At 40.5% G+C, this 23828-nt stretch overlaps 1 protein-coding gene and 1 non-coding gene across 7 annotated transcripts in view; both read left to right on the top strand.

The window, feature by feature from the left end:
* CDIN1 (CDAN1 interacting nuclease 1) overlaps nt 1-23828 on the top strand; it is a 284310-nt gene that overhangs the window by 213981 nt on the left and 46501 nt on the right. For 2 of the 6 annotated variants that reach the window (XM_025919479.2, XM_025919477.2), the window contains one exon: nt 1619-3923. The exons of the other annotated variants lie outside the window; for them this stretch is intronic. In XM_025919479.2, coding sequence (XP_025775264.1) covers nt 1619-1748 — 130 coding nt within the window. In that variant the 3' untranslated portion in view covers nt 1749-3923. Of the gene's footprint in view, nt 1-1618; nt 3924-23828 lie in introns of those variants that run through there. 6 annotated transcript variants of the gene reach the window in all.
* Nucleotides 15073-15179, top strand: LOC112856565 (U6 spliceosomal RNA). Its single transcript, XR_015253078.1, has one exon. It is a non-coding gene; the product is annotated as a U6 spliceosomal RNA (small nuclear RNA).

Consider the following 23828-nt stretch of genomic DNA (forward strand, 5'->3'; position numbering starts at 1 on the left):
GAGGAATGTGTTGAGCTCAGTGTTAGGTCTGTAGAGCCCTGTGACCCAGGGCTGCTTCACTGATAGGAAATTTCGAGGCTTCGCAGACACAAGATTGTAGATCTTCCCGCCCTTGCCAGGCTTGTTGTGACAAATCCGAGATCTTTTGATAGTAACCAGAGCTTTTTGTAAGATAGAGATACCAAATGGTATATGTTCCAGTTGCAAACACTTGTTACTACAAGTTGCTAAGAAACCCCCAGTTAACTGGAAGTAAGGTCTCCCCAGGCTTCTCTGAAGCCAGCCGCCAATGGCAGGTAAATACCATCGAGTCTAGTGCTCCAAGGCCGCCCCACTGTACACAGCTCCTATGTCCCCTGGAGCCGCTCATCAGTAGATGAGTTGCCATTCTGCCGAAAAGGTTCAATTAATCTTGCATACAACTTGGCTACCGTTCTGTGACACCCAACTGAACTTGTTCCTGTGCATATAGTATCTTGCAGCCCATCTTGGACTATTAGTTTTGGCAAGTACACTACAGCATATAATAAATCATGGAAGGAAAAAAGCTTTTTGGCCTAACGTGGCTCAGCCTGCTGTAATGTCAGAATACAGAAAGCAGTTCTGTTTTTAGACATCCTTTTACTAACCCAACATTCATAATTGATGATTTCACTGTAAAATTCCTGCAACATGACACCAAAAGTAGTGCTGCCCTTTAATTAAGTACTCTCGGTAGAAAAAAAAAAAAGGTGAAACTGATGGGCAAAACATGTCTGTGTGCACAGTGATTGATCGTGATTACATCTTTATGAACCCAGCCTAAAGGTCTCAACTTCCTGATGGGTAAAGTCTTCTACAGGGTTACTTCCTGAGTCTGCAACTAACAAAAATTGGAGATAATTTGGAGGCACAACTTAGAAAGATGGAGGATTTAAGCCAGCATCTGTCTATACTTCATGGTCTACATGACCTCCATCATCTTCATGATAAGAACCTATGACCAAATTTCACGCCGTGCTCATATTTAGAGACTGTACACAGACACGAAGGGTCGGGGATAAGGTCTCTCTGAGGGATCCCAGTGGTCATCTGGATTTTTGTTTGCTTTTTGAGGAGTTGAGAGAGGAGATGACCAAAGGGACCTCTGGCCCCATTGGTATGTGCATAGAGCATTCTAGTCAGAAGAGGACCTTGACCTATTCTACTTTTACATTATTCCTTTTGTTTTCCCCTTGGTTGAAAATAGGTTAGGAGAGAAGGTAACATTAGGAGATAGAATCCCAAGTGTGGTGCTCCCCAACAGTAACTCGTCACTGTTAAGAGTCTAGTTTTATCCTTCCTCAGTTACTCACGTCAACCCAAGTTGAGAACACCTTACTGAAAAGTGATGAGGGTCACGCATGTATATGCAATACTTCAGGTTCCTTGAAAGGTACTAACTCTGAGATTGTAGTAGTACTTGTATTAAAGTAAGCCCGCTGCTTGCTAGAAGTTCCACCCTCAGCCACAATTACAGCAACCAAAACAAAAACTTGGTGAAATGATGCCCTTAATCATCATCGCAATGCTTCAGAGATGACCATTCTCGAGAATTCTGTTGATCCAACACACATGTTATTTTCTCATGTTTTTGCAGATTTGGGCCGGGCTTAGTCATCTATTGGTACGGCTTTATCCAGGAACTGGACTGTAACCGGGAAAGGGGCATCCTGCTCAAAGCCTGTTTCCCCACGGACATTGTCACCTTATGCCATAGCCTAGCTTGACCCCGATGGTCCTGGAAGAGAAGCCGGGAGGAAAAGGTGAATCCGGAAGCAATTTTACTTTCCTGCAATGTAAACTCCTGGCACCATCTGCCCTGAACTTGAGCTGAACTCGGGCTGCCCGTGGCCACGCCACTACCTCTTTAGACAAACATATCAAGAGTTTCTGTTTTCCTTCATCTCTTGCTGATGTGAACAGCCAAGAACTACAGACACAACCCACTCATTATCAGCATTTCTGTCTCTGTCAAACAGTTAGTTTATAGATAGTCATAATCTTTCTTCCTTCCGGATGGTTTCTGCTCATACTGAACAAAAGAAGAAATGTGGAGACTTGAAAGGTGTGATTTTTCAATTCTCCTCCCCGTTCCCGAACCACCCCCTTATTTTTTTTTTCTAAGCCTCTATTCATTCTTTCTCCCTCCCCCCCGATGTCTTCACATACTCTCACAGGTCCCCAGTGTTAAATTACCATCATGGAATAATCTAGCACAATCATAGCAGATTGGAAGACATGGAGGCTGAAACTAGATTTCAGGCTCCAGTAGACCTCGGTGGTAGCCTCTGCTTGTTTTGTCCAGTCTTTACGGTTTCCTGACTTCCCTGGCATTGAGCCACGCTGAAAAAATAGACTCGATGAGAATTTCCTCTTTTTATGATACTTATTTGAACACCAAAGATTTTCCATTTATCTCATGTAAAAGTATTGGTTACATTGTGTCTGGAAACCACACTCCTTTGCACTGGGGGCAAAAGGGACACCATCGAAGCATGGTGCCAGCCTGGGCAAAAGTTTATTTTTAGACACGGCTACTTGTCAGTATGAATGGTAGTCAGTATTTTTATGCGTACAATTTTTTAAAAGCACATTCTGTGCACGGCTTTGTATCTGCATTTTATATGACATAATAATTACATAACAATCAGACAATTTAGGCATTAGAAATGTTCAGCTTTGAACGAATTAAGTGTACCAGAAATAAGCCTAGAGAGTTTTCCAAATAAGCAAAATAAAAGGGATTTTGTATTGGTTTGCTTTTATCTACTCAGTTTTTACACGGCTAACCAAGTTTCAATTTAAAGCAAAACACCAATAAATTCATTATAAACCTATCTTTTGGGAGGTTAACTTATCTATACCTGAAAATGTACTTATAAAAGACTTGTCCCCATGTTGAAAATCTATTATATCTTTTATAATATTGAACAGATGAAACTGGGAAATATTAACAAAAATAGAACTTCTGCAACCACCTCTAAGTTATATACATGGCTGGCTTCTTTCAAAAGACAAAATCCACCATTTGCGCCCTGTTAATTTTGTACCTAAGGAGGTTTGCAAATAAGTCTGCCAGCTGCCTTTCCTTTTGAAAGACACAAACACGTCCGGCCCAGACGTGTGATTTTTAACTCTGTAGTGGGTTGCATTCCACAAAAGAGGAGGAAGAAAATGAAATGGGAAGGAGGTCTCTGTGGCAGACTTGTGTGTCAGCGTAAAATTATCACGCAGGTTTTGGGAGTGAAATAGAGTCATCTGAAACTACTGTTGTCTTTGCACACACGTGTGCACACACACACATGCACACACTTAAACACTGTTAAACAGTTGTCATGGCATGCTCTAAACTGCTTTTTTCTTCTTTAGGAACGAATTACATTTCATCTGCACAGATGTTGAAAAGCCTGTTAAACCCTTGTCAAGGATTTGTTGGTTTTGCATTAAACAAATTTATGATGAGGGCGCACAAATAAATTTAAAAAAATAGAAGAGGTGCTTGCAATTTCGTATTCCTGCTTATACCTGGTGCCCTGACATAATGTGTTATAAGAAGGTACTGGTATTCTCTGGCAACGGCACCACCTCCTGTTGATGAACAAAGTCTTAAAATGTGGGCCCTTCAACATGGGAACAAGACCAGTAAGCCATACATAGGATGATAAAGTTCTCAAGTTTCAAAACTAAGTTTGTTCCCACCTGAAACGAATGTGATTATTCTGTCTACCACTCTTCAGCTGGAAGGGTATAGGGAGACAAGAGTAGTGTTCCCAAATTGGAAACTCCAAGCCTCCTTGTTCTTTTTCCTTTTATGGTAGAAATCTTTATCTGTGTTAAACCGGTGTGTGTTGTTTACTTGTTTGTTTTTTTAGTTAAGACAATAAAAACGGCTCTGGAAAGTAGACAGGATGCTTTTTGTTGTCGTCGTCGTCATTAGAACATTAACATTAAAGCCAAATCTTGTTTTATGGAGCATTCTGCAAACTGCAGTAACGAATTATGCCAACGCAGAAAAAAGCAGGAGTGTGCGGACAATGTAAAACGAAATGTTCTCTCCGGTGGTTAGAGACTTGCCAGGCGTCTGCTGTCACAAAGACCCCATGTGAAGGGTGGCAAGGGATCAGCTCAGTGCAAAGCTGATCTAGCACGGATTACTTAAGGTGACTTCATAGGCTCCTTTCTACCCTTACCGCCCCACCCCCCCCGAAAAAGTGAGATTTTTTTTTTCTTTCATCTGCCTTCTAGTGAGGTGTATGTCAACTCTTCTCAACACTCCTAAAGGGAAAAGCTTCGGAGTCCAAAGCAGAAAGCTGGATCTCCAGGGGAAACAATTTTCTTTTAACTATAGGTGTATGTACCTGATCATTATCAGCAAGGCTTGGTTCCATCCTGGAAAAGAAGATAAATGGTTGGTCTTTGGGGGGTGCATTAACTCAGGCCGGGAGGGGATTGCTTAGAGCCCTGGATGAGGTCGTTCACTTAAATGGTCCCTGGTGGGCCACGCTAATTAGCACACAGCACCCAAGTGAACGGTTCATCCACTAGCCTCTCCCTGAGAGCTCCACGTGCTGTTGCTTGGCCCTGTGGAACCGAGATACCTTAGGTGTCTGCTCTTTTTAACATGCAATGCACTACAGACCTAGATCAGTTTCAACTGATTTAAATGCTTAGTGTCTTCATAGGCTGCTTCTCTTCACCCACCTCCTCCCTCTCCTTTTTCCCCTTCACTAACCTTTGCCAATTTCCTTCCATGTGGACATGTATTCTGTGCTTTCTCACTACATTTTCTCACCCTTTTTTTCTCTCTGGAAAACCATCCCCGGACCAAAATGCATTTCATCTAACTCCTGATGCAGAGGTCTTCGGGGTGGGGGTTAGCAGGTAGCTGGTACACCTTTGAAGACTCCTAAAACTTCTCAGATAAGATTTTACAGGGTCAAACAGGATGTGAGGTTTAGGCCGTCAGGACATGTGGCAAACGGAGCTGAAAGAACCTGTGAGGTTTACAGCTACTTTCGGCCTGAGTGGTGGTGATGGTATTCTGTCTGTGGATGAAACTTAAAGAAATGGGAAAATACCTGTATGATTTCACTAGAGAAACGCTCCTAGCTTGTTCATCTTTGGGAGCGGCTGGCCATTTTCCATGTGATCTGCTGGGAGCAGGTCTTCTCAGAGTAGAAATACTTTGTGGCAGGGATAGGAGGAGAAAATCCCACAATTGGGACATTGTTTTCCACCCCCCCAACTAAGTTTTTATTTTTGTTATTTTGAGAGAGAGATAGCAAGCAAGGGAAGGGCAGAGAGAGGGGGAGACAAAATCCCAAGCAGGCTCTGCACTGTCCGTGCAGAGCCTGTGTGGGGCTCAAACCCACAAACCGCGAGATCATGACATGAGCCCAACTCAGAAGTCAGGAGCTTAACTGACTGAGCCACCCAGGTGCCCCGGGACATTCTTGATGAGGGTAAAGGAGCAAAGTTAGCTTAACGAGAGAGGAAACCGAAAGGCAAACAATGACGAGTCTGCCTGCAATGTCTCCATTTATAGCGAAGCACTTCTCCGAATGTGTCTGTAAGGTCACTCTTAGGTAAAGGAAGGGTGACAATGACAAAGTTTGGACCCTCTGATTGTATTGCCCCAAACGAACCTTCCCATATAAGGTAAACATGATCTTTTATTAAGAACATGCCTGGATTCCAAAGATTAAATAAGGAAGATGGAATTATGAAATAATAACCAGAACAGCTTGGGTTCCCCTTGTGGTTTTCACTTTCCTGCTATTGTTTTGAATATGGCTGTGAGACAAAGAGCTGCTTAGGTCAAGCACAATAAATTATAGTTTTCATACAATAGTAATCCACTAAAATGATTTCAAAGCTTGATCAAAGTACTTCAAAAAGACTTTTAAAACTTTTCCACAATACAGCGGGAGGGGAAATGCTCATTTGATGCCTTAATTCATTTCAGTTAGTACAGCATACTTAGAGCTTGGCATCATACCTACTTGTTAAAAATCGATCTCATTAGTTAAATAAATCCAACTTGATCTTACTGTTTTGTGTGTAAATAAAGGAGATTTAAGTTTTCATCTGGTTAACTGGAACAACTAAACATTTGGAGTCACTTGTAGGGAAAAGATACAGCACCATTTAAAATATGCATCATGTAATATTGTGATAGTGACGGTATTAAGACTAACTCCCTGTGCTTGGAATCAAGTGCCTATCTATGGATTTATTTTGCATCTTAATCATGGCAACCGATGGGTTTTGTTTTTCATTCCTTTTCCCTCATCACTTGGATTTATCTAGAGCTGTCTCAGTTCAAAGGCAAGGATGATGGGAGGTACCCTAGTAATAGCAAACCTAAGCAAATTCGAGGCTCAACCGTATATAAAACAGGGTGGGCCTGCAACAATGTCAGGCTCAGCCAAAGACCCATGGTGCTACGCCAATGTAATTTTTATTTTTTAAAAGGAAGGTCATTGTGAGATGCCGACATGAAATATAACCAAGTCAATTAAGTAATAACAGTTGAAGTTCAGAGTTTAATTGAGGGCTGAACATGAAGCCAATGACCATTAACCCAAAGCGGTCATGAATTCCCCTGGAAACTGCCTTGGTTAAAGGTATTTCCAGAATAAGTAGCACTTTTTTCTTTAAAAAAAAAAAAAAAAATCCTTTGTCATTTTTATGTTCATTCAACAGATACATTCAGAAAGAACTATTTAGTGTGTTTCTAGTAGACTTTATGTATTTTTAGGTTTTAATGGAAATTTCTCGTATACATCAAATCACAATTTACATAATCCAAACCACCTCTACAGGAAGCCACAGTTTTGTAGGTAAACTGAGAGATGGAGGCACCTTTTGTCTCAATTGTTGACTTACTTCTTCCTGTAGTTACTTAATGGTGAGATTTCCAAATAGATTATAAACTCCATAGAGTAGAAACTGTATCTGTCTTGTTTTTGCACTAGCCCCCAGCAGCTAACAGAGTTCCTGGCACAGAGAGCCTGGTTCCTGGCTCAATATATATTGAATGAACAAATAAATGACTACACGTACACTAAGTATGTTCTCATTCACTTGAGTTGAAAAAATGGAAGCTTTTAACTGTCGTCTTCAGCTGAAAACTGTTTACTGGAATCAGAGAAAAGCATCATAGATGTAAGTGTTAAAGTATTAATTACTGGGGCGCCTAGGTGGCTCAGTCGGTTGAGCATCAGACTTTGGCTCAGGCCGTGATCTTGGGTTTCGTGTGTTCAAACGCTGCATCAGGCTGTCTGCTGTCAACACAGAGCCCACTTCAGATCCTCTGTCCCCCTGTCGCTCTGCCCATACCCTGCTCATGCTCGCATGCACTCTCTCTCTGTCAAAAATAAACATTCAAAAAATTAATTGAAAAAATTTTAAGTATGAATAAAGTATTCGGAAACTCCCATCAACCAGAGTATTCTAGAATGCATACTAGTTTTAAGGGGAGTTCATGTGATTGCATTGTGTTTACTTTCAAGTTGGCCTTAGTGTGGTGCTTTTCCAATATATTGCTAAACTAGAACACTTAAAATTCTTAACTTTGTTTCTCTTTTTAAAAAATTAGGCTTAAGGCATTTTTATCTTTACATTTCTATTCAAAATTTAAGAAACAGTTTCCTTTGGGGGGGGTGCCTGGGTGGCTCAGTTGGTTAAGCATCCAACTTCAGCTCAGGTCATGATCTCGCGTTCTGTGGGTTTGAGCCCTGCATCTGGCTCTGTGCTGACAACTCAGCCTGGAGCCTGCTTCAGATTCTGTGTCTCCACCTCTCTCTCTCTCTCCCTCCCTCCCTCCCTCTCTGTCTCCTTCCCTCTGTCTTTGTCTCTCTCTTCTTCTCTCTCCTCTCTTTCTCTCTCTTTGCCCCTCCTGCTCTTGCTCTCTCTCAAAAATAAACATTGAAAAAATTTAAAAAAAATAGTTTCCACTGAAATCAAGTCAAAGTGCCAATGTGTTTCCAACACAAATTTTTGGATATTCAGTGGAATTCTTAGATTAGCTGCAAATGGTACTTCTAACCGCTCACTTTTATAATACTGAGTTCATGGGCAAAGTGCTTCCGGGCCATAGGAGTGGCTGACTGGATCAGGAAAGAAGGGTTCTTTGGTCATTTGCCAACAGGATCTGACTTGGAAGAGACACTGTCCGTGAACTGCTCAGTGGGCATTGCTCTTAGTCATTAAGTCAGAGTATATTATAATTTGAAAGCCATAGACATTTGACACATTTCCTCATATTTTGGGAACTTACAATACCAAAGGAATTGGAACTTCACATTTCTTTGCCAGTTTCCCAGGACTTAATGTGTTAGGGCCAAAAACTGGTGCACGGTTCCTTCCATGAGTATCTGGAGAGAACAGACACCCAGTTACCTCTGTGATATTCCTCTGTTTCTATGTGATAACTGTCATCTATTTCTAGCATTTAGGCTATTCAAAACAAATATTTGAGTCTCTAATGTATATTTAAAAGTGTTTCAGTACTGTGGGGAATTTTAAAAGACCCAATAAAAGGTCCTTCTTTTAAAAAAAAAAAATTCATTACTTATCAAAATGAAAAAGGCTTGAAATGTTCAGAAAAGTCAGTCACAGTGTAATTAGGAAAGAAACAAACCTTTGAGGCTTTTAATAAGCTATTTTAATTCTAGAATCTGGACAGCAACTAGTTCACTGTTTATGCTGGCTGTGTTTGCTAAGAAGGGTTCTGAGAACCCAGTTCAGCTCATCAGGAAATAAGGGTATGATCAGTTATGCGCACTAGCTTTTGAAGTGGGTAGTGATCACATAAATGCCACATATTTCCAATATCTGCCCTAGGCCATTCATATTTAGTGCAAGTATAAATAAATTCAAAGCATTTGGAAAAGAACTCATAATCTTGTTCATCAGTCTGAGCAATAAAACAAGCAGTATTCCTTTCCACTGGGTCTATGACACCAAGTGAACTATCGGTGGCTCAAGTCTGTTCAGTAATTTATATAAGCTAAATATGTCAATAGAAAAATGACTTAAAAACTCAAGATAAACAGTAGAAGGCCATGGATAGTTGTTTGTTTCAGTAAGGTGTGAAAGGTAAGTGACATTATTGATGAAAAACGCAGGGTCCCTGTGCATTTGGTCTGCCTAAGGATCTCCAGATTTGAGGATATATTCTATTAGATAGTTTTACATGCTCCTTGGGCGTTTTCTTTTGCTTTCAGTAAAACCAGGCGGGGGTTTCAAGGTCAGCTGCAGAATGTGCCTGCCTTCTCTTTCATGGTCTTTATATCATCTGGGTATCAATTTACTACATAGTACAATGCATTTCTATAAGGTAGTGATTGTGTATTTGTAATATTTGTTTTAAAACATGCTCCCCAAAAGAAATGTTAAAATAGTTTCCAGGATAAAGGAGATGGGTATGCTTTACCCAGTAATGTACCTTCGGTTAATATACTTACCATTAAGCCATAAATGATTTTCCTAAAACCTTTTAATTGTGTCAGTTTATTCTAGCAGCTTAAATAATGACCATTGCACGTGACAGATTAGTAGGTAAAAGCCGAAAAATACTTTGTTTGTTAATTTGAATAGAAATACGCATCTTGATTTTCAAAATTAATATTTTTTAAGAAGCGTTTTGCAATAAATGAAAAAGGTAATCAACATAACGGGATAATCGAAAAGCAGAAGAATGAAAGAGACTGCAAAGTGTACATGAATGCTTCGCATGTAAATGTAAAACTCAGTCTTTTGGCAAATTATTTTCATCTTCCTTGCTCCCCTCCCATCCTTGAAAGTATTTTTGCCATGACAGAGGGGTTAAAAACAGCAGAATGGGGGCGTGGATTTAGCAAAGAAACTCATGTGAAAATGGAATTGCATTTCCCCTCTGCTCCCTGATGATGTCTTAAGAGGTGTGCAGAAAGTAAAACTGAGCCATTAGCAAAGAGGAGACAAGTTTACTCCTAGACTCAGAATTTGAGAATTGAAGGGACCAGAGGTTTCATTGTGCAGGAGGACAAGTGACTTGTCCAAGGTCACATAGCTAACTAATTAGGGGCAGGACCAGAATCCGTAGCTCGTAGTCTCCTGTCCACTGTCCTTTCCACCACAGGGTTGATAATCTATCCTGGAAGGAATTTCCAATACCTTAGGTTTATTATTTACAAAGTAAAGGGTTGCTGTGTATTTTCAAATGAGCGTTCTGAACCTTAGCTGTTTTTGCCCTGCCCTCCTGCCCTAATTTTACTTTGACTTTAGTAACCTAAAATTCTTATTGTTTGCTGGCAGTCAGTTTCTATACATCGCCACTTAGTTTAAGAATGTGCCACTAAGAATGAATTTGGAAACATTTTTAAGACTTCTTTAGTCCCTGGCCAATTTGTATGTTCACTGGATTTTCCTTCCGTTGAAAACAGTCCACAGATGTTAGGTGTACCATCTTCTCCTCATGTAAGGATAATATTTAAGCCAATAACAATTCATGAACTTTTCTGATCATCACCAAAAATGGTTAGCATATAATCTCGACCTGGACCCAGTAGAGCCTGGTGACTCACACAGGCTTTGACCACAGACTGGAATCCCTGCTTATCCACTTACAGAAAAGCAAACTCTCCAAAACCTTCAGTTTCTTCATTTGCCCAACTGAAATAATACCTACCACCTAGGACTACTATGAGGATTAAACAAGATTAGTACTTAATGCACCATAAATCATAGCTCTAATAAAACTTGTATCATATATTATAATTCTATTATACATTATATAATTAATATTACTATCATAGAAGGATCCATTTAATAATGATCTACACCATTAAAAATGTGCATTTTCTGTGCTAATTTAGAAATCAGTATAATGTGGATAGCTTGGCTTATGACTGCTTTTCGAAAACTCATTTAGAAAAAGCCATTTTTCCAAAAGTTAAGAGACCGGCGGAACAAGACCCTCCTTTGACTGTGGGCATATGCTCAGTTGATTGTTTTCACAGACAGATGTCTAGTTTACCATTCTTTTGCTCTGGAGGAGGAGCTCCGAGGCAATGAGCCCGTGTTGGTTTCAATAGTGACCATAGCCTCTGCCATAAATACAACTTGGGCAGCAGGGCAGCACAGAACGCGGCTGGCACATACCCGGCTGACTGACGGCCCAAGTCCACTGCACACCTGCTGAGCCCTGAAAGGTGCGTGGGTTTGTTACATAGAAAAAGTGTCTTGAACAGGATTGAAATACTTTCTCCGGGCCACTGTTAATTCATTGAAAGAAAGCATAAAACGATGTTCGAATTTGATCTTTAAAGAAACAAACAAAAAAGGCAAAGCAAAAGGAATTTGGGGAAATTACTAGTTTGTGCCCTTATTCTTCTTCTGACCGATGTTTGCGACACTATTTAGGGCTTTTGAAAAGACATGATTTTTGCCAGCACCCCCGCCTTTAAAAATAAACCTCATCTGGGGCGCCTGGGCGGCTCAGTCGGTTAAGTGTCTGTCTGACTTAGGCTCAGGTCATGATCTCACGGTTCCTGGGTTCCAGCCTCGTGTCGGTCTCTGCTAGCAGCTCAGCATGGAGCCTGCTTCGCATTCTGTCTCCCTCTCTCTCTGCCCCACCCCGGCTCACAGTCTGTCTGTCTCAAAAATAAATAAACGTTAAAAAAATATTAAATAAACCTTATTAGATCACAGGCAAGCTGAACAGTACTTTAAAAATTCAGCAACTTCTGATGCTCCCCTCTCAAAACACAGGCCAGTATCCCTACACATTGGAGGCAGATTCTGGAGCAGATTCTCTTTGGGGGCAGGGAAATACTGCAACAGTAATGCTGGGCATGGAAAGTGTGGCTCTCACCTGGGAGCTTGACAGCATTTGGCAAACAATTAACTACTCTGCTATACCCCTGGCCAGGTTAGGTAAGTGCTTTTATGCCCAGTAACAGGGGAGTTAACTAATTGAACTATGCTCCTTGTAGAAGTTGCTTATTGCTTTTTTTTTTTTTTTTTTTTTGAGAGGGCACAAGTGAGCTAGGGGGAGTGGAAGGGGTGGGGGGAGAGAGAGACAAAGAAAGAGGTGGGGCCCATGTTCACCCGAAGTGGGACTCGAACTCATGAACCATGAGATCATGGCCTGAGCCGAAGTCAGATGCTTAACAACTTAGCCAGGTACCCAAAGTTGCCTTTTTTTTTTTTTTTTTTTTTTTTTTGTAACAATAGAGAAAACTTGGCAAAATGTTGTTTTCTAAAGAGAAGGATTTCTCTCTATGCTATTTGTTTTCAGAAAGCTGAAAAACAAAAAGTAAATACTAAGATGTATGTGTACCTAATCCTGAAAATGAAACTGTGGTGTCTGTTGCCCAGACTGATCTGTGATCGACACCCTGAGATCGTCTTTTTGTAGTTAGTAGTACCTGACGGAACACCGGAAGACAACCATATCAAACTTGGCATTGGTAGGCTCCCCATTCTGCTCCCTCCACACCCCTAGCCCCCTCTATGGAGTAAGAACTAAAAGGAATCTGACAGTAGACATGGCAAGTTTCGTGGAACCCCCGCTAGCCCCTGGTCTTTCCCATGTGTTGTAGAAATTCTGAAAGGGAGAATCGAAAAAACTATCCCTTTTTACTCATAAATAGTGAAAGTTCAACAGAACAAAATAAACCGCTCTTATGATGACTTTATAATGAGCCCCTTTTAGCATGGCAGCCTGTATGATCTAAAGATAGTCCAGATGCTTTCATTAACTAAATTTGAAATATTCAACTGAATATGCATCAGACTCAACCTGGTGTCATATCTCATTAAAAACATGAGGCCTGATAAAAACTGTCCTGAAATGCTTGATCTAATCTCTACCTAAAGAGGATCTGAGTTTGCAGCTCAGTGGAGTCAAATTACAGAGTCCCCAGCATAGTGGGTTCATTTATTCTAACTGGCACAGAAGCATTTTGTTGCTATAGCTGGAGATGTGATGAGGAAGGGCATCTTAACTACTTTGGAAACCATTAACTCCCCATATGCTGAAATTGGAGTCTGACCAGAGACAGCCTGATCTGCCCTCCCCCCATCTAGAGAGGGAGTCAATATTGCCACCCTCGTGGGGGCCCTGGGGTCAGTTCCAGAGAGGCTAACAGGCCCTCAGGATAAAAATTCATATAGGGAGTGATCTGTTCCTGGATGCCTATAGGAAAGAGTTTATGGGGTAAGAAAGCATATGTATATGTGGCAAACAAAATTGATTGTACACACACACACACACACTCATTTATCCTTCCTAACAGTACAATCTTGACCAAGAATTGGAGGAAGATGCTTTATCACAGTGCAGGTGGACTGGTCCAGTCATGAGCACGCAGAACCACTGCAGCCAGTGAGCAGCAAGGAAACACCTATGGTGAAGTTTAAGAGGAAATTTTTCTCCCCTGATGGAAGCAAACCCCCTCTTCTGCCATCCTTTTGCCTTTGATGTAAGGATGCGATGGGTGGAGCTACAGTAGCCATCTTGTGACCATAAGGAGAAGACAAACTACCAGAGCCAGAAGGAAAGGAGCTACTGAGCCCAGGTCGGCACTTGCCAGACTCTTCTTATTTCAACCATCACCTTTTAGGTGTTCTGTTACTTGATCCCAAAGTATCCCTAACTGACAAGGGTATCTTTTGAATTCTTAGCATAGGGTTCTGAGTGATTTCTTGTATGTGCTGCCAGAGAAATTTGGTCAAAATGTCTAACAAAGTTACTGATTGCTGAAGACATACCCAGAAACACTGAGCCCTACGCTGCATAGAACTCTAAGAGGGCCAGGATAGAAGCTACTTCTGCTCAGAGGGGACAGATGCAGAAATGTATAAGGCAGCACCTCCACCAAAGACCATATTGTAGACCTCTGTGAATACCTGTCCAGTGTCCAAGCTAGAACTGACACCTCCATGAACGTCACTATTAATATTGAGCACCTCCTCTGCTCCCCGACCCCACCCAACCACCGTTTTTACTGAAATATTCAAATGAATACATTAGGTAAATTTCCCTATCTTTGCCACCACATCTACACTGTTACAATGGCCAGCACTGCACCTAGTACGCTGGGCATTTAACAGTCACCTAATTCAAACAGGTATGATGACTACAAAAGAAGAAATGGGGACTAGTCACGAGGCCCCCAGTGCTGGGGCCAGATGCCTGGCTTCCAATCCTAGAACCAACTCTCACAAACCATCTGGGTCAACCAGTTACTCAGGCTTCTCGGCCCCGACTGCCTTATCTATAACAAGGACGATACGTTCTTGCTGCTTATGAGTTGCAAAGATTAAAGCGTGTCCTATACGTTGAGTACTTCTAACAGGACCTGGCTCCTAGTATACACACAATAAATGTTAACCATCACTATTACCCCTTCTCCAAATGGGGTCATTGAGGCTCACAGAGGTTAAGTAACTCATCCCAGTTTCCCAGCCAGTAAGTAATAAAATGGTCTCAGAAGGTCTAATTTAAATAACATGGTTATAATTTATCTTTTATGTTCTTTTAGAATATGGGATAAATACTATTAGTGCTCACCCCTATTGGATTCCCCTTCACTTCTCGAATGCACAGCAGACTACACTTTCCAGCCTCCTCACGATTTCACAGGGCGATGCTACCAATCCTGGCTGAGGAAAGGTGAGCAGATGAGCTGTCAGAGAAAAGCCCAGAAGGATGCTCCATTCCCCCTCTTATGCGGCTGTCCAACCCAACCAAAGTTCCAGAGGTTGAGGCTCCACCGCCAAGGGCTCTGAGAGACTAAGTGGAGCAACCTACCCACACACAACCACCACCACTCAAGAAGAGCCAGAAATCAAATAAACACTCAGGTTCAGTCACTGAGATTTGGGGGCTAGCCTATCTCAACAGGTAGACCAAATCTCCAAAGTTGTATAACAAGAGCATTGGCTTAGTATTGCATTTAATTAATATGACACTATTCCAGTAATTGGTAATTTGTGGTGGAGGGGGGAGTCATCTGACATAATGGTGTTATAATGAGCCAGAAGAAAAAGTTCATGAACATGCTTGCTTTGGTAGCACATATACTAAAATGGGAACAATGCAGAGAAGATTAGCATGGCTCCCGTGCAAGGATGATGTGCAAATTCATGAAGCTTTCATATTTTTAAGAGACTCATAAATATGGAGAGCAAACTGAGAGTTACTGGAGGGGGTGTGGGAGGGGGGATGGGCTAAATGGGTAAGGGGCACTCAGGAACCTACTCCTGAAATCATTGTTGCACTGTACGTTAACTAATTTGGATGTAAATTTAAAAATATATATATATATATATAATTCCGTGCAGTAAAAAAAAAAAAAAAATCATAAAATAGAAAAATTCATGAACATTGTTCTACAGCTTAATTTTCTATTACACGTAATAATCATGCTGCAAACCTACAGGACAAAGATAAATAATTATGAATTTTAGGAATAAAATAGCTCATAATTTTAGTATTTTAGAAAGTCTTATATTGTTGCTTCACATTTTCTTCAGGATATCAGGGAAAAATCTATTGTGAAAATTATCATAGTCTTTTGAGTTTTCAAAAGAAAAAATTGGTTTTATTTTCCCTAGACCTAGAACATTTGAATAGAAAAATTTGAATCTTAAAAATAAATTTATCTTCTAAAGACAGGGGTAAGAAAATGAAATCATAAGCTACAGGCTAGAATAAGATACTTTCTAATCCTATCTGACAAGAACTTGTATCCACAATATTTGAAAACTCTGAAAACTCAATACTAAGAAAACAAAGAATTCAATAAAAAATTCGGAAAAGGGGGCACCTGGGTGGTTCAATTGGTTAAGGGTCCGACTCTTGGTTTTGGTTCAGGTCATGATCTCGAGGTTTGTATGTTCAAGCCCCCTATAAGGCTCTGTGCAGGCATTGCAGAGCTTGCTTAGGATTCTCTCTCTCTCTCTCTCTCTCTGCCCCTCCACTGCACTTGTGTGTGTGTGCTCTCTCTCTCTCTCTCAAATAAGTTTATTAAGTTATTTATTTGAAAAAATAATTGGGGAAAGATTTGAGCAGTCATTTAATGAATGAAGAGATGTGCTGTAAAAGTACATGAAGGGATATTTGGCCACACTCATTAGGAAAACACAAATGAAAATCATACGAAACACCACTATACACCTAATAGAATAGCTCCAAAAAATTGACATTACTAAATACAGAGGGATGATGTGGAGTAACTGAAACGCTCCTACGTTGCTGGTGGGAGTGCAAAACGTTATAGCCTTTGGCTGAATAATTTGGCAATTTCTTGAAAAATTAAGTGCATACCACATAACTCAGCAATTCTACTCCTAGACATTTACCCAAGAGAAATGAAGACCTGTGTTTTCACAGAAACCTCTTTACGATCATTTGTAGCAATGTAATTCATAGTTGCCAAAATCTAGCAACAAACCAAATGTCAACAGCTTAGAAATGGATAAACTGTGGTACGTCCATCCAGTGGAATACTACTCACCAATAAAAAGGATCCCACTACAGATGCACACCACAACATGGATAAATCTGGAGAGAATTCTGTTAAGTGAAAGAAGCCAGATCTAAAAGATGGTATACTCTATGACTCCATTTATATAATATTCTGGGAAAGGCAAAACTCTAGGGACAGAAATCAGTAATCTGCCTGGGGCAATTAGGGTAGAGGGGAGGAAATTGGCTACTAAAGGGAGCATGAGAGAGCTTTCTAGGATGTTGGAAATCTTCCTTGCATTAATTGTGGTGGTTGTACACAGTATCAATTTGTCAAATTCGTAGAACTGTACACCCAAAAAGAGAATCTTTTGGTCTTTTGCTCTTTGTAAATTACACCTCAATAAACAACAAAAAAGCAGGGGTGCCTGGGTGGCTCTGTTGGTTAAGTGTCCAACTTCAGCTCAGGTCATGATCTCACAGTTATCGAGTTCAAGCCCTGCGTCAGGTTCTGCATTGACAGCTCAGAGCCAGGAGCCTGCTTTGGATTCTGTGTCTCCCTCTCTCTCTGCCCCTCCCCCACTCATGCGCTCGCTCGCTCTCTCTCAAAAATCAATAAACATTAAAAAAAATTTTAAAACAAATAATTTTTTAAAACAGATAATAATTTGAAATGAGCTTGTTCTCCAAATGTTTGTAACATTCTGAAAGTTGGTAAGTTAAGCTTCTTCCTGATTCAACTTACTAACTACAAAATATTAAGTATCTTATCAATACTAACTCTACTTGAAGTATGTATATATTGTTGTAAGTCAATCGCTTCTCGGCCTTTGGGCTAAGATCACGTGTAGTATTGTTATAAGTCAAAATTTAGAAGAGTAAATCACATTCAAGCAAAAAGAAGCAAAAATAGATCTTGCTTCATAGATCTACGCAAAGTATTCATTCAACATACCTCAACAAATATTTGGGGGTGCATATAGTATCTCAGAATCTGTAAAATGGTCAGCTATGCAAATTTTAAAGGACCCTCGTACCCATACTGGATCCCCAAATCTTTGTTACCTTAAAGGACATTAGAAAATGACTTAATGATTTTCTATCTTATAATAATACCTGGTATATAATAAGCACATAGTGTTATTTTATCATTTAAATTTCTTCCAGTCACCATGATTATGCAAGTAGTTGGCTTTGTTAATTGCTTACCCAACAATCATATGCCAGCACCACCATACAAGTCCTTTCTACCCCAATGTTACTTTTGTTCAGGTGTCCACTGTCCTGTAGATAGCCATATACTTCCTCAGGAGAGGAGAACCCTAGTCTCAGCCCCAAGAGACACATCGTGATTACTCTAAGCCATTTATGGCATCCCCTCCCTCCCCGTTCTCTGACCAGTGACTGGTGTAGTCACGGGTATATGATGCAGTTGAACCAAAGAAGATGAAGAGAAAGTCTGCCGAAGAGCTTGGGGAAAAGGTCTTCCTTGCTGATCAAGAATTAGAAAAGAAGAAACCTTCCCTCTTCCACTGGTTGTGGTTATCTCTGGTTGAGATGCACAAACTACTATAGCCATCTGGCAACCAGGAGCAGTGCTAGACTGCAGACAAGCCAACCCACGGAGACTGATGAGGCAGAAAAATGGAAAAAATCGAGCTCTGGTGACATCACTGAATTCCTGAATCGGTCTTAGAACGGCCCTACCTCCACACTTCCTGTTATCTCAGCTAACAAATTTCCTGTACTTTTGAAGCCAGTTGAGTCAGACTTTTCTGTTATTTGAAGTCAAAAATATGACTGATATATCTGTGTACAGCAAATACACTGTTTGCCATTGCAAGGGGAGGGAAAGCTAAGATCACAGAAAAGCAAGTAGGGTATTCCACATTTGTTTTTTTAGACCTTGAGCATACAGATTTATTTTTAGTGACTAAAAAGAAATGGATGAAATTCTAACCTTAAATGTTGATAAAAGATTAAACTGGATGGTGGGGTATATGGGAATTCAGTGCTATCTTCACAACTTGTCTGTAAATCTAAGACTAACTGTGAAAGGTTTATTTGAAAATAGGGATAAAAATAGCAGTAGATAGGAGCATCTGGGTGGCTCAGTCGGTTAAGCTTCCAACTCTTGATTTCGGCTCAGGTTAGGATCTCATGGTGCATGGGATTGAGGCCCACAATGGGTTCTGCGCTGATGGCATGGAGCCTGCTTGGGATTCTCTTCCCCTCTGTCTGCCCCTCCCCCCACATGCTCATGGGTGCACTCTCTCTCTCTCCCCAAAATAAACAAACATAAATAACAGTAGATAAAATGGGCTTTAAAAATGAGAGATTAATTTGCATAGTAATAGTTCAAACATGAGCAACTTCTATGGCAAAATGTCTTTACTTATATAGTCATTTCCATACAACTTCCTATGGAGCTAAGGCACCTCCTAAAAATGTGTAGGAGAACAGGAATCACTGTGTCCATTCAATAGATAAGAAAACAGCCATACTAGTGCAGTAAAGTGACATGTTAATTGGAGACAAAGCCAAGAATAGACCTGGCCTCCCACAAAGGCAGTTTGCTTTTTCCTCTCTTCATGCACTTGACATGGCTTGGCTTGACTGACTTGGCATGACCTGACTCTTAGACAAAAGCTCCCGGGCAAAGAAAATTTTCAATTTGGTGGAAACTATTCAGGCAATCAGGTTACAGAGGAATAATTCAAATGCTATGAGGTGAAGAATCTAATTTTTCTCTCAATTTTTAAAGACCAAAACAAAACAAACCGTTACTAGAAAATCAGTGCATCGAGCAAATGACTGCTGCTCTCTCAAACATCCCGAACACCTTGACTTTCACCAAACTTTAGCAACTTACAGTACACTAGAATTCAATAAAAATGCCCTCTACATATCTTTAGTTCTTAAGAAAAGCTAATCCTATTTACTAGAATACATTTATAAACAACGGGCAAAACTTGTATATATTCTGCTTTCAACTAATCTCTTAATACAAAATCCTCTCATTCTGAAAGGCATTAGCTTAAATTTCTCTACATGAATTATAAGTAGGGTCAAGTATGAGCTGAATTAGTGAGAGTACAACTGAATCACTGATAGACTGTATGAAATCTTTTCATAGTGTCATACTGGAGAGGAAAGTCTCTTTTGACTTATAATAAACTCTGCTTTTTTTTTTTTATCTGCCAGGAAGGATGTGAAGGAAAATTAACTCTAGAATATTAATAACTTGATTCAACAGAAACGAGTAGATCATATCTGTGACCGTAGAGGGCTCTCTGTGCGTTTCAAGGAGAAACAGCAGCAACTGAATTGGTCGTTCCCCTCAAAAAGTATATTGATGGAAGATTGATCAGTGACAGCAGAGCCTTGCTATGGACACACTTCATGGTCCGTGATCCAGCCAGTAGACTCATGAGCGGGACACATTCATCCCAGATGGGGAAGTACATCGGAGCCTCTACTTTTTAATCTCAAAAGAGAAAAACTTAATTTTACTAATACTTAATATATTTTACTGATATCGTTCACCATTTTACCATATATATAAATGATTTGTACATAAATACACAATTTAAGAGCACACATTATTTTCCCTAATAGCAATATGTGATCAATACCAGCAGAGATCCTTAAGTACCATCGATGAGTGTCTACAATCATTTACTACAAATTACACACTGACTTTCACATGTCTCTCTCCAAATATATTGATCTGTTATGTCTTAAGTACTTCCAAGGGACATACTCACTCTCCAGATGTTTGGTTTCAATTTGTCAGCAACATATGATTATAGTATAGGCACCATAATCACAGAGAGCATTCAGTAGTTGAAGTATGATATGCCCTTTTGCAATTGCCTAGGCATGGCATTTGGAAATTAGTATACTATATGACTGAAGAGTTAAAAAAAACAAACAAACAAACAAAAAAACAGCCAGGTGATTTTTTGATTAAGTTCACTACTTTTAAATTTCTCAGATCACATTGGTCATTATCTTATCCACTGGTCAGTATTTGCACGATGGCACATAAGAAAATGAAGAGACAGAAAATAAGTAAATCAATAAATGAATATATCAATTTTCAATAGTGATAAGTGCCAGGGGAAAAAGAAAAGGGAGATGTGACAGCAATATGGTTGCGAGAAAGGGCACTTGAGATTATGTGCCCAGAGAAGGTGACCTACAGCAAAGGCCTAAATGAGGAAAAGGAGATTTTTCTGTAAAACTCTGGGACTGAGCATTCCACACAGAGGGTAAAGGTCCCAAGACATGAACAGTCTTGCCTGTTTGAAAATGACAAATAGGTCTGTGGCTGGATATAGTGTGCACGGAGGGACAGGGAAGAACATAGACCGGGGCAAGACTGTGTGGTGAGGTGTTGAGATATCACGGGGTTGGTTGAAAGCCATTGGAAGATACTAAGCAGACAACTGACATGATCTGATTAAAAGATCACTCTGGCTGCTGTGAGGCAAATAGGTTTTAGGAGAAAAGAGAAGATGCAAAGACTGGGCAAGTAGCAGGATTATTCACAATATTCAAAAGGTGGAAGCAACCCAAGTGTCCATTAGTGGATGAGTGGGCAAACAAAATGTGGTGTCGACGCGCTTGGGAATACCATTCTGCCTTACACAGGAAGGAAATTCTGCCACATGATACAACCTCGATGAAACTTGAGGACATGATGCTAAGTGAAGTAAGCCAGTCACAAAAGAAAATATTGTGTGATCTTATTTACATAGAATATGTAGAAACCTGTCATAGAGAAACCTATGTAGAAACATATGTAGAAACCTCTGTCATAGAGACAGAGGGTAAAATGATCCTGCCAGAAGCTATAGGTAGAAGTGAGTAGGAACTTACCTAACAGGTACACAGCTTCAGTGTATGAAGATGGAAAAGTTCTAGAGACGGATGGCAGTGATGGCTGTGCGACAGTGTGAATGTACTTAATGCCACCAAACTGTATGCTTAAAAATGGCTGAAGTGGTAAACTTTATGTATGTTAACCACAATAAAAAAATTAGGAGATAAAAAATAACCAAAGAATGATGGTAGCTTGGACGAGAGCCATAGAAGTAGATAGGTAAATTTATAGTTTGGAACCAGGACATAGAAGACTTGTGGATTGGACAGGCAAGGAGGAACAGTAAGAAGAAAAAACAACTAAAGAATTATTTGTAGGGTTTTTCCTTGATCATGTGGTTAGATGGCGGTACCATTCACAGAGGTGAAGATGGCTTGTGATGGTGGTGAAGAATGGGATGGGGTAGAAAACTAGAGGTCTGATTTGGATGTATTAGGTGTGAGGTGCCTACTAGGATACAATCAAGTTGCAGGTGTCAAGCTGATAGGTCAATGTTTTGTCTGGAGGTCAAAGGGAAGGCAGGGCTGTAGATAGGAGTCTGAGAGTCATTAGTATGTCAAGCCCTAAGACGAGCATGTAGGTAGAGAAGCTGACCTTGCCATTCATTACACTTGGCTCCAAAATTCACAACATATTACATAATCCAAGAAAGTTGAATAGCTTTGAACATAAAATACTCAAATGATTTCTCATCTGACAAGAGAAAGTTGAGAATAAAGCCAAGTTCTCATGAAAGCCCCTAAAGAATTCTTCACCCTCCCCACTGTTATGTGCCTATGGTCTTCGAGGTTTCTTCCACCTGCTCTGTAGTCCTCAATACTGCCTTGTGATGATAGAAAAATAACATCTACATAATAAGAGTTAGCTAACACATATGGAAGATGTCCCAAGGTGGAGGACATATCCTAATTATTTGTATCACCCATTAGAACTCTTGCAATGCCCTACGCATAAGAGACGCTCAATAAACGTGTTGATTAATGGACTCATACTTTAGGGAGACGGGTCCGATCCTCTTCCAATAAGGAGGAAAACAGCAGGATAATCTGTGTTATTGACTCATAGTTGCAATTACTGACCATTCTTTTTGGGGGCAGCATTCTGCTTTTTTGCATAAATTGCTTAGAAAAAAGAAAACAGCCTAAACTATTCAAATGAAACAGCAGATTTCAAAGGTCAATGTACTTCTTCACTGTGAACTGAATATGTCTGGCACATTAGGAGCTTGGAAGTTTACTCATTAGTAATGATTTGATTTAATTAAAACTATTTCTGTCATCAGGAAGTGTGGGCATGAGAACCTCTATGGATCAGTGCACCTCCTACTTGACATCAGGTCAAAGCAGGTCAACAGCAGCACTCATCATTCACACTCATTCATACAACAAACATGGCCACGTACATACCCATTAGACTCACCCTTAATTCTCAAGTAACTCATAATTATGTTCATGAGCTAGTTTCCTCCTATGCAGTGAGAAGAGGCAGAGACATTTTCAGGATCATTGTGCCTGTGGATGGGACACAGGGTAAACACCAAGTTCACTCCAAGCCAGAATTTATTAAGTTGGAATCTTTTAAATATCACATGGTATAAGAATTTGTGGGTAGGGGCGCCTGGGTGGCGCAGTCGGTTAAGCGTCCGACTTCAGCCAGGTCACGAGCTCGCGGTCCGGGAGTTCGAGCCCCGCGTCAGGCTCTGGGCTGATGGCTCGGAGCCTGGAGCCTGTTTCCGATTCTGTGTCTCCCTCTCTCTCTGCCCCTCCCCCATTCATGCTCTGTCTCTCTCTGTCCCAAAAATAAAATAAATGTTGAAAAAAAAAAAAAGAATTTGTGGGTAAATAATAGGTTACTAGATGACTAGAAGATTCTCCTAATCTCAAGATTAGGATGGTGACTTTATGTCAAAAGCAGTTGTCTTACCAACAGCATTGAAACATCTAGAGAAGGAAGTTGCCCTTCAGAAGGAGAGTGGCCAGACTGGAGGCTGGAGCATGGAGAGTCAGAAGGCGAGCAGCTGGCTGTGAGTGGCCAGCAGTGCCGAAGGCTTAGAAGGTTAGGTTCCCGGAGTCAGCCCACTGTGTTCCAGTGGTGGATTTTTGCCCATGAGTGTGGATGCAAGACCACTGAAATTTGAATCACACAGCTAATCTCCATTGTTGTGATTTCGTACATAGGAGCATCTTTCTCATTACAATTCGGATTCTCATTTCTAGTTCTCTTTGCTATTGAGAAAACCAACCTTGTCTGGTCTTCTCATGATTATATTTTCTATTTTAATTAGGTAAAATGGCATCTAGTTTGTATATTAGGCTCATGTGAACTGGGTTCATTACGTTGCAAGAAATGGATCCATCTTGAGGTGCTGACTACATGGCATTTCGGAGCCTGCAGATCTGAGGGCTCTACAGTAAATGCATCAAGGGAAGTGAGAAACGATGAGGCTTTTGGGCAGAA

This window comes from Puma concolor, chromosome B3 (genome assembly GCF_028749965.1).
Source record: "Puma concolor isolate L17-30 chromosome B3, mPumCon1.1.hap2, whole genome shotgun sequence".
In the NCBI taxonomy this organism is placed as follows: domain Eukaryota; kingdom Metazoa; phylum Chordata; class Mammalia; order Carnivora; family Felidae; genus Puma; species Puma concolor.